This window comes from Nicotiana sylvestris, chromosome 11, assembly GCF_000393655.2.
Source record: "Nicotiana sylvestris chromosome 11, ASM39365v2, whole genome shotgun sequence".
In the NCBI taxonomy this organism is placed as follows: Eukaryota; Viridiplantae; Streptophyta; class Magnoliopsida; order Solanales; family Solanaceae; genus Nicotiana; species Nicotiana sylvestris.
The window spans coordinates 16,609,619-16,621,498 of NC_091067.1; the positions used below are offsets into that span (position 1 = coordinate 16,609,619).

At 35.7% G+C, this 11,880-nt stretch overlaps 1 protein-coding gene across 1 annotated transcript; it reads right to left on the reverse strand.

The window, feature by feature from the left end:
- Positions 1 to 387: 387 nt before the first annotated feature.
- Positions 388 to 11,416, reverse strand: LOC104214879 (protein S-acyltransferase 24). Its single transcript, XM_009764601.2, has 13 exons — positions 10,869 to 11,416; positions 9,306 to 9,446; positions 5,780 to 5,892; positions 3,765 to 3,844; positions 3,524 to 3,687; positions 3,205 to 3,343; positions 3,010 to 3,109; positions 2,759 to 2,816; positions 2,464 to 2,541; positions 2,277 to 2,375; positions 1,949 to 2,027; positions 1,697 to 1,845; positions 388 to 1,069 (listed from the first exon to the last, which is right to left on the reverse strand). The coding sequence occupies exons 1-13, from the start codon at positions 11,142 to 11,144 to the stop codon at positions 650 to 652; spliced, it is 1,896 nt and encodes a 631-aa protein (XP_009762903.1). The 5' UTR covers positions 11,145 to 11,416; the 3' UTR covers positions 388 to 649.
- Positions 11,417 to 11,880: the final 464 nt, after the last annotated feature.

The window sequence follows — 11,880 nt, forward strand, 5'->3', positions numbered from 1 at the left end:
CCAGAATCATTATTCCACTCTCCCATAGAGATAAAAATAACACTATAATCCTGGGAATTGGAATAACTAATCCCGAAATTATAGATACCGCGATTTTATCCCAACAAAACGTGGGATATACTCATCTCAAATTTAATTCCGAAATTAATTATCTCATATCTCTCGTACCAAAAAGTCCTAAATGTTACTCCTTCCATTTAGAAAATAATGACATTATTACTATTCGAGAAGTCAATAGTATCATAAATTTTTCACAATGAAAAAAATAAGATCTAACTATATAAATCCTCATTGTCCATATTACTTGGTGTAAACTCATCCTCATTGAAAAGGAAAAAAAAATCATCTTTCGTTCAAGAATTTGTTTTTCGCAAACCAACATTTCAATATTAATTACTAAGAGCTGCAAATTCAGTAGCATTTATGCTTCTGCAAAAGAATTACAACTTTGTACAAAGTACTATCAACTGAAGAGGTTGCATAGCATAATGGAGGATTTACTAGACAGAAGTGAGTTACTTGCACCAAGATGAAAGAGGAAAAAATAGTAAACCAATTGAATAACTCAAGCTGTAAATCACTGTGCTTATAAACAATCAAAAAAAGGTCAAAAAGGAGGGGATTCTAAACCCATGAGCTGTGGCACTAGTTATGAAGATATTGCAGTGCGCGCAGCATTTCTTCCTAAGCCAACACCCAAACCAACCGGTACCGAATCAGTTTTGCTCTTCACATTATGAGAACAATGAGCAGAATGAACATGACCCTGGTGTGAGTTCTGGTTATTGTTCATATTGATAACATGATGACCATTTCCATTTATCTGATTAGAATGGCTGCCACCATTTTGCAGACTTGAACTGCGAGGAATTTGCATCATTCCAATCCCCTCGGACTCAACCGATTCTTCAATGTACTCGACATCATCGTTGTAACCATTTATCAAGAAATCTGAACAGTTCTTCTTACAACCATGATCATATGGATTCCGGAATCGACCACCTGGTCCTCTAAGGTAACTGTAACGCATCATATTGGCCATTTCATTTGTTGTAATGTTGTGTGAAATCTGTTGCATAAGGAAAAAAGAAAGGTCAAGATACATTTAACATGTTTTTACCTTAGCAGGAGAGCAAGAAAGAGTTTTCAACGCACAAACAAGTTTAACAGTTTACATTTGTGCTGTCACGTGTTGCTGACACTCAAAATAAAGCAGACAGACAAACTTATCAGGCTTCCCAGAGACGTCACTCTAAATGATGTGAAGGAACCAGCAACAGTCGGATTGAGGAAATAAAATCAGAAAGGTTGAAAATAAGATGACAATGAGCATCCCTGGTGAAACTATAAGCATGTTCTTGACGTCCGCAATAAGATATTCAAATGAACTTTTTGATCATGCAATGATCATTCATATACATAAATTCTCTCTCTTCCGGAACACGTATCTGGTAAAAAAACAAATTGAAAATCACAGGATGTGTGCTAGTGGCCCTATATTCCAGAACAGCTGACACAAAGTGTGTAAATCTGTGGCAGAACCCAGGAAATGAATGTGTGTTTTGTCTTGTATGTTCCCACAATAATAATTATATCTTTGCCGGCATGTGATACATGTTTGAAACATATAATTTCACGGAGTACGGTAGTAGGATGAGGAGCTTATGATAATTAACAGGAAAACAAAGAAGCATACCTGCGAAGCTTGTACCCCAGTTAAGACTGCCACACCAACGAAGAGGAAAAAGTCCGCAAACAAGAATGCTAAAGCACCAATATGGTGAGTTCCAGCATGATTTAACCAAGCCCCAAAAGAAGACGGAGCTGCTGGATCAGTCAAGACTCCTGATATCTCAAAAGGCATGTATTTAGCAGATTACAAACTGAAGAATGGAACAAATATTTCCTGATGAACAAATATTTTTTGAGGTACAGGAAAGAGTCTTACTTGTAAGAGTAACTGCACCAGTCAATACCATTGCCAATACTTCGAGAACAAGAAAGGTGAAGAAGTCCCACTTGTTTTTCTGGAAAGAAATGTGGAAAGTAATTCTTCAGAAGACAAAAATAAGAGGTAGTAGGCAAACATAAAAGCCAAAGACATACTGAAGTATCAGAGAAACCGTGAATCAAGGCATATAGCATACTATAACCATCACCCAGTGAGGTAACCGCTATATTATACATATACCTAAGCATCACAATTCAGTTGTGATTTATCTCAAATGTACAAGTTGACCAGAGAAAAGGACACAAAAGAAGCCGGAATCTATTACCTTGCCTATGCAATTAGACACCCAAGGACAATGATGGTCAAACTGTTCCACACAGCGATCACAGGTTGAACAGTGCTTTGCACGAAGAGGACGAACAATCTAGCAAAAGGAAAACAATAATGTACATAAGCCCCCGCACAGATGAGACTCTAAAAATAAAAGTATGAACAATAAGATACAGACATACCTTGCAAGTGGAACAAAGCTGAGACCAATTCCCAGCAAGCAAAGCAGGATGATTTATCTCCATTTTCAGCAGAGGTTCCTGAGATGTGACAAGGAAATGATACATAACTCGTGAAATATAGTGTGTGAAAAAAAGGAAAATTGCAATAAAAACAATAATAGGAAGGCCTTGGAACAAGATTATGTAAGCCTCCTAAATAAAAAACACTGAGTATTATTTTGGAAGGCCTCTTTTCACTATTAATTCTGATTTTCTTCCAATTTTTCGGGGGTAGGACTGCAGGGTTGGAACTTACATCATCTTTGGTATTTTGTGAATCATGTTGACTCCTGCTGATGTAACCTGGATCTTTTCTGTGACCAAAAAATCAAGATGGATTCAAATTCAACAAGTACAAGTAAGTTAAACACATTGCAAATTTTGACATCAGCAATGATAGTGGTTCTAAGAAATCCACCTAAAGAAGGCAAAACGAAAGAAAAGCATTTTTTGAAAACCTCATGTACATTCTTATCTTCATATATAACGGAAGAGCATGAATATTACCTGCTGCACCGATAAAACATAACTAGTCCAACTGTAGCAAGGAGGACTCCTGACCATGCAAATAGGGCGCCAGCAGCAGTTAATCTTGGCAGCGTTGAAGCTGAATCAAAGAGAAAATTACAGGACATTCAATCTTTACCATAGTAAAACCAATGAGACAAAGTTGATTGCAAACAAGAGGATCAGATGAAGTACCCGTGATTACTGCATGAATGTAAGTGGTAAGTAGAAGAAATATTGTACAACAAAGAACAGGAGCAAGTCCAAGCTTAGAAAGTTTGCCAAGTCGGGTACTTCCATCACAGCGTTTGTCATACAACCGCCTCGCGTTTCCCTGCAAAAACCATTTAGTATTCTACAAGAACGGAATAATACACAAAATGCTGCATTTTAGAAAAAGATAAAGACACATTGTGATGTAACAAACGCTGATTTCACTGGACTTTGAAGTTGGATACCAACTCATAAACAACCTACTATCAAGTTAAAGACATCGAAATTAAGCAACACCTACAAGGAAAAAAGCAACTTGTCTATGATTCTTATCAGAAGCAAGCTGAGCAGGTGTAAGGCCTGTGTTATCTGTCACTGTCAGGTCTTCCTTCTTCCCAGCCTGCACCAACACCGTACATGCTTCTAGGTTTCCCCTAATAGCAGCCCAATGAAGTGGCGTACAACCTATAGTAGAATGAAATGTAAGAAAACCTCTGAGTTCAAGCAATAGATAAAAACAAAAGAGTAAAGATTTGCTTTACCCTCTTTATCCTGCCGCCCACGATATGCATCAAGAAAGAGTAAAAGACGTATACAGTCAGCAAAACCCTTGTATGCAGCCCTAAATTTCCAGGAAAAGAATTAACAAGTAAATAAGTAAGTTATCAAATAAGCCAAAATAAAAGAGTGCAAGTGTAAACCCACTACTCAGTTCATGAATAAAATAACCAAAAAGATGACCAGCTAAGTAACAGAGAATATTTACCAAAAGGAACAGAGGAGGCTGGTTCAAAAGAAGCATCAAAAGCAAGTATCACCAAAAATATTTCCATCTCTCAATGAATAAGTGACTAAACCCAAAGAAACTTTTCCTATCTAATGGTAATGTGTATATCATTAATTTACAGAAAAAACAGATTAGGAAAGTGAACTTCCAATCCATGTATACCATAAAAAAACATGTAGTATGAAAGGATAAAGATTGTTAAAGAAAGCAATAAAAGAGAATCTCTGTCCAAATTCAATTGCTGACTATTTCATGCTCGTACGTTTAGCTACTCTCCTCTCTATATTCAGTTTTCCACAAAAAAATTGATTATGAAATCCATATTAAATATGGAAAAGGTCCAAAAATATCCTTAAACTATTCGAAATAGCTCAAAAATATCTTCCGTTTGTTTTTTGTGCCAAAAATATCTCTGCCGTCTATGTTTTGGCCCAAAAATGCTCCTAAACTATTAGTTTTGCCATTGAAGCTGACATGGCAGTCCAACTAGGTTAGAATTGCTTACATGGTCGTCCACCTAAGCAATCCATATGTGAAAATTATTTTTTCAGAAATTTTTAATAAAATACAAAATCAACATTTATTCTGAAAAAAGTAAAAAAAATCGAAAAAAAATATTTATTTCGGAATCTTTTAATTAAAATACAAAATCAACACTTATTCCGACAAAAGTAAAAAAATTATGAAAAAATTATTCTTGATTGGGGTTTAAGATTTGATTAAAAAACTCCATTGTTCTCTTTTGTGAATTTATGATTATAGATATCGAGAATTCATATAACCGACCCCAACTTGTTTAGGATTAAGAAACCGACATCTTTGTTGTTGTACAAATAAAGTTTTAATTTTTTTTCTTGTAAACGTTGTGTGTTAATTTTTTTTTGGAGCTAAAGAATGGGGTTGAAATTATACAGGGATAATGTTCCAAGACATAACTACGTTATTGCTGGATTCAAAAGCATTCAAAGACATAACTCCGAAATTCATAAAAGAGAACAATGGAGTTTTTTTAATCAAATCATAAACCCCAATCAAGAATAATTTTTTCGTAAATTTTTTACTTTTTTCGGAATATGTGTTGATTTTGTATTTTAAATTAAAAAGTTCCGAAATAAATATTTTTTCCGAAATTTTTGACTTTTTTCAGAATAAATGTTGATTTTATATTTTATTAAAAAATTCTGGAAAAATAAAATTTTCGAAAAAATAATTTTCACATATTGATTGCTTAGGTGGACGACCATGTAAGCAATTCTAACCGAGTTGGACTGCCATGTCAGTTTTAATGTCAAAACTAACGGTTGAGGGACATTTTTGGGCCAAAACATAGACGGCAGGGATATTTTTGGCACCAAAAACAAACGAGGGATATTTTTGAGTTATTTCGAATAGTTCAAGGATATTTTTGGACCTTTTCCGTATTAAATATTCCTTCGTATATTCCAATACCAGAGCAAGGGTTGGGATTTCTTACTTTTTCTACATTATCAGAGTTTCTCTTTATTCTTTCACTAAGCATCACAGTTTCATATTTTATAGGAATTTCTCCTGAAAGTTATCTCTAAAAACAAAATGACATCAAGAACCGAACAAATATCCAGTTCACAAATTTCCACATGAGGTCAAACAACCATGTAATACACAACAGGATAAATGAGCTCCAAAAGTATAGGCAGCACTTGCTGCTGCTAAGAAAGGCTATTGCATGCTTCTAACACCTCAAGATTGTTATTCAGGAAAAAAGCATACAAACGTTATTCTCAGAACTACCAGTGTAAAGGGCTTCGTCCATCACTATCAGGTACATCAGGATCAGCATTCCACTTTGTAACAATGTAATAGAGGAAAGCTGTCTGACCATATTGTGCGGCCACATGCGTCGCCTGCAGTTGAATTCATTGCATGAGTAATAGGCAAATTTAGATACTAAGATCTTAGTCAATTTGTAGTTATTAAATAAGTACAAGAGCTGTGGGAGGACGACGAGGAATTATAGTGGAAAAAGAATATCAAGAAAAACAGGGTGCCCTTTCAAACACTTCGACAGTAAGATTATCTACTGATGAAGTGCTTCAGAAAAAAAGAGAAAGAAAAAAGGGAATGAGGTGAAATGGTGTAAAAATGTTGCAGTTGATATAACTTGTAAGATGCGGTCCATCTATGTTCATCTTTGAAGCCTGAACCTATCCACGTAAGAAGTGATAGAAGTCCTTAATGAGATTACAAAAATATCATTAATAATTCCTATGTTCCACAACTTTGTCCTACTTTCTTTTTAGGCTGTACCTGATTGTTGTTAACTCTCCTTAAACGGAAATCTCAAACACATTACTCCCAGGACATTGGTTCAGCAGTGACAATGCAGCACATGATGTGTTGGTTAGGCACAGTTCACGGGTTCCAACCCTGTCGTGGACAAAGCCTGTTATTTAAGTTGGAAAATGGTGGAAGACGGGGCAATCTCCCTGAAGTTTCAAACATGTGCGCCAACTGGAGTCTTGCGACTCTTGCCAGAAGCCCAATGAGAATTTCTTCGAGAAAAATCCCACAAAAGTCTTCAAGGCCCCAATTCTGCTCGTCTCTGTTCAGCTTTATCCTTTTTTTACTCTTTCCCAAGACAACTCCATATATGTCTCAGTATGTTCCAAAACAATATTAAATAACTCACAATTGTAACTCGTCTTAATACCCAGGTCAAATCAAAGTGGACCGGCATATGTAGTAGAAAATTTAAGGTTCACATGTATGTCTTATAAAGCCACTGAACTAATATATCCATTGATAGAAATTTTCTGTAAGGACCTTTTGGGCACTGTCTCATTTTTATAACCATCCAACTTCCATTACAAAGAGCTAAAAATTGCAAAAGTGATGGGCTAAGTGCTTGCAATGTACTTTGAGCTACAACTCGTAATGGTGGCTCAGGGACATGGAACAAAAACCTATAGTAAAGGATTGCAGTAGGGATAATATTGTTAAAGACGCGCTTGAGGCACGCTTAATCCTTGAAGTAGGTAAAACAGAAGGGTGTTTTCCCTAACTTGGGAATGCTTCACCAAGGTACTAAGTTGAATGTCTCAACGAAAACATCCATCGAAGCTTTCTTGATCAAACAAAAATAACAACCTAAGTCTTTTTTTAAAAAAGTAAAAAAGGTGAATCTCAAGGTCCATGAGCTCTATAAGGTGGCACTAAACAGCAAAGCAATAAATTATTTGTTAAGAAACCTTAGGGACAAATATGTTGGTGATTAAAGACATAAACAAAATCTTAATATAAGAAAACTAGTTTTTCTAATGAGTAATACAAGAAAGTATATCTCAATAGAGACTTAAAACTTATATCTTTACACATAAATTTAAAATTTAGTATGCCTTCTTATCTTGATTAAAAATGTTTTTGCTTCATTATCTTTCACTTAATGGCAGGCTTCACAAGAAGAGAGCTCAAGTTATCAGCTGCCTTACTTTGGTGTCAGAGCCTCAAACAATGTGGAATAGCCTCTGGACAGTTTAGTGACAATAGTCCAGTTTTATGCAAAACTTTGCAATGGTTCAAAAACTTGAACTTGCAAGCACTCTAGTTCTAATATCTATAACTTACCTATCATGGGAGATTGAGTACCCTTAATGAGATTCAGAATGAGAGATTGTACAAAGATGTTAGAGTAAAAATGCAGCGTAGTATTTACGAAAACTTGATCTTTGGGTTGGCATTTTTTAATTCCATCTGGAGAATGATTAGTGCTCAAATCACACAAGGCATAGCTCTTGGGAAGCTAATGTGTTTGCTGGATAATTAATAAGCTTGCTGCAGTAGCCACGGTCTACTTATTTTGAATGACGGCAACAACACAAAAATTAGCCAACAGCTTCAATATATATATATATATATATGCCCAAAAAATCATTCTATCACGCCACTGGATCTACAAATAGAAAGAACTGGGAGTACTATACTTCTTGCAGCAGGACTTTTCCTGACTTATCAGGACTCTGTTTCTGCTGCAGAATAACCTTTATGTTTGATAGTGGTTTGTGTGGCTATTATCTGATTCTTTCTACTGTGAAACTTGTAAGATATCTTTGATGAATAGAACTTCCTCTATTCGTCAAGATTCCAGCAAAATTACTGCGACTCTGACCTTTTTTTTGACAAGTAAACGCATTCTGATGTTATCAAACCATGTTTCTTCAAGCTTGCACAATCCCTAAATATTGCAAACTGTTTACATTGGAGCTTCCACGATAACCATTCTTTACTCTGCTTATCTTCTTCCAACTACCTTGCCAGCTTCCAATTCTTGTTTCCATTGTTATATTTGTGACGTTCTCAACCTTTGATGACTACCCTCATTGCCATGTCAACTTTTTTTGCACTCTGATTTGATACACGAATTGCGCATAGGTCTAAGTCGCCATAACTTATATGTTTAACCTAGTTAACGATCCACATTAAATGCCACTTTATAAGAGCTCGTAAAACACCTTCCCCAATAAAATGTAGGAGAAAAGGGGATCATAGTCAACCCTGTTCACTTAGAGAGACAGTCGTTACACCAAAGCCAATGCCAGGAAAGCTCTAGTACATATCATGGATTGGGTGGTCTCACTGTGTCCAAGGCTTGATCCAACACCATAATATCAGGTGCACAGATGTACAGGTCTAACCGCCTAACTACTTTCTTTTATAAGTAGTTAGCTGGTTAGACCGTACACCTGATATTATGGCATTGGATCAAGCATTGGTTTAACTGGCTAAACACTAAAGTCTCAAGTCCAGGGAGAACAATATAGTTGACCCAAAGTTCACACACTGCCCTCTTTTTCTAAGAGATGAACTCCTCCTTCAAAACCAATGTGGAATAAGTAGGGTGTCCGTATATCCAGTCTTCCAGCAGGGACATTTAGATTTACCGGAAAGAATTATGCAACTGGCCCTAGCAATTTTACGCAGAGTGGAACCACTTTGGAGTTTAGGGACAATTTCTATATGTATTCTCCGTGATCCATATAGGGCATGGGCCCAAATAGTTATCATTTTTTATTCAGGCAAGATTCCACTTTCCTTGCATCCTTGTCACCACATCTAAATCCTAAATTTATGTTGTCTAGCAAAACCCAGATTACATACGCAGCAACATGAGGATGAGCTCAGCTCATGATGCCCTAGATGGAGTATCAAGAATTAAATGGAGATTGGATGGATTCGACCTCAGAGATTTCAGCAGCAAAAGAAACATAAAACTGGTACAAGTAAAGCAATGATTACTGAGAACATACAAGCAAAAGCATACCTGATAGCCATACATATCAGCTGCATTTACACGAGCACCCTCTTGGAGTAAGAGCTCAGCAACCTGCACAGCACCTCGAACAGAACTCCAGTGCAATGCTGTTTGCCCCGTATGATCTGCCGCATTTACATCTCCTCCATGCTGCCAATTGCAACACCACCACTAGCCATCAGTTCCCAACCAACCAAAACACACACACATATACAGCATAGCAATCATCATACAGTCGACAGTTCCTTGTTATAGCACAATAAATAGACACTAACTAGTCAATACTCCTGCTCACCACCTCTTTCAAGAAAATTGGAGGAAAATTGAAATCCACAAAATTGCTAAACAACATAACATGGTCGGACAAGTGCATGCAAACACCCAATATGGATTATGAACTTTTTTTCAAACTACTTAGGAAAAGTTACTAATATTACCAAATTCCTGTGATAGAATTACATAGACCTGATAGAGCGAAATGGATTCATATAGCTGATACAATTAGTTTGGAATTGAGGGCAGTTGAATGATTGGTTAATACTTTATCAAAATAACGAGTTCTACTGTGTAATAGCTTAATAGGGTAGTTAGTTATCAATGCTAAATTTCTTTCTCTTTTTTTTTTTTTGTCCTTTTGTTTTCTTGTTTAATTCAACTCTTTGCTTAACCACAACGCTCAACTTTCATAAACTAAAGACACAATCCTTTTTCTTAAAACGCGATGTTCAGGCAAGCTTGCACTTCTAAACTAATCTATCAAATACCTACAACTTCCGTACCAGCAAACGAATTCGGTAACTTTGCTAATCAAGACTTGGATAGATGGAACAGTTCACCTAGTAATGCTGACTCGAGGTGTCATTCCATCTGTCGACTAAGCCAGCCCCTCAGTGGCAACTAAAGACACAATATTTATGGCATACTTTTTAAGTAAATCTCAAATTTCAAGAATCAAAATAATACTCCCTCAGTTTCAATTAGCGTGAACCTATTTCCTTTTTAGTCCGTGCCAAAAAGAATCCTTATTTGAAAACAATTTACCTTTATGCAATGATTTATAGCCGCACAATATATATATGCCTTAGTTTACACAAGTTCAAAAGTCTCCTCTCTTTTTTTAAACTTATTGCCTAGTCAAATGGGTTCACACAAATTGAAACGGAGGGAGTAAGTTTTATAGTGTAATAGAGCACTCCTCTGTTCCAATTTTGTGCAATACTCTTTCCTTTTTAGTTTGTTCCAGAAAAAACTATACTTTTTTATATTTAGAAACAATTTTAACTTTAAAGTTCTCATTCTCTCCCCTTAATGAGATGATCTATAGCCAAACAAGTATCGCTGGCTTGTTTTAGATCAAAATTTCAAAAATCTTTGAATCTTTCTTAAATTCTATGCCCAGTCAAACAAATTGGGACAGGAGTGTATTAACTAATTAAGTGCCAATTTTTTTCTTTTTAAACCAATTCAACTTTTTGGTTACCCACAAACTACACAATCTTTATATCTTAATTTAAACAAAACCTCTGATTCAATCTAACGCTCCAAGAATTACAAATGGGCCAAATTTCAAACCTCAATGATATATTGAGCAGCTGCAGTCCGATTATTAAGAGCGGCCCATTGAAGGGCATAGTAACCGAGCCCATCAGGCTCAGATACAGAACAACCCTCACTTTCCACCAATCTCTGAAGCTTTTCCATATCCCCATACGCCGCCGCCGTATACACATCGTTCCTCAAACTCTCATCATCAACGCCTCCACCTCCGCCGCCGTTAACCGCCGCCGTGGATGTTGATTCGACGTTAATTGATTCCGCCTCCTCCACTACCTCGATCTCCGATGCCATTTTTCAATATTACCCAGAAAATGAAAAACTGTTTATTATTTTTTAAATTTAGGAAAGATTCAAATTCAAAAGAGGATGAATCAATTGAGAGTTGTATGAATTTGACTACGAAAATTCAATATTATATGGATATATTGTTGTACGTGGGAATGAATGGGGTGGAATTCTAGGGTTTTTCTGGGAAGGAGGGAGGGTTGGGTTGACTCGGTATTGAGGAAACGGCGAATCACCAGAAGCCAAAAACTCTACACTGGCGATGAAAATGGATATCTAATTTCTTTAACTTTTCAATCTTTCATTTGTAGTAATTTTTAAGGCATTTATATCTATTTGACTTTTTCTTCCAAATTTCTATCTTAGTAAAAATAAGAGAACTGATAATTTCATGAGATCAAAATATATTTTCACTTATTTCTATTTTATTTATTTCTTTTTCTTGAAATTTTCATTTATTTCTGATGGCCTCTAACAAAAAAAAAAAAAAAAAAAGACAGGACTAGTTAACAGTTATGGATCTCATATATATAGAATTAGTATTATTTTCATCGTCGTTTAATTGAAATATATAAGATGATTGATACTTTGATTACTTTTTATTGCAAAAAATATATTTATATTTTTCTATAGTTTGATTATTAAAGCACAAAACTTTTTGAATATGAACCTACTTCTATTTATTTTGATTTCCTTCTTACGAAAATAAATTCAAGACGAAGTTTCGATTAAAACATACTCC

Excerpts from the sequence above, each read along its gene's own strand:
- LOC104214879 (XM_009764601.2), bottom strand. The coding sequence starts at position 11,144 with ATGGCATCGGAGATCGAGGTAGTGGAGGAGGCGGAATCAATTAACGTC. Across the intron at positions 3,688-3,764 it reads TGGGCGGCAGGATAAAGAGG|GTTGTACGCCACTTCATTGG; the intron begins GTAAAGCAAATC and ends ATTCTACTATAG. Across the intron at positions 2,817-3,009 it reads ATGTTTTATCGGTGCAGCAG|AAAAGATCCAGGTTACATCA; the intron begins GTAATATTCATG and ends TTTTGGTCACAG.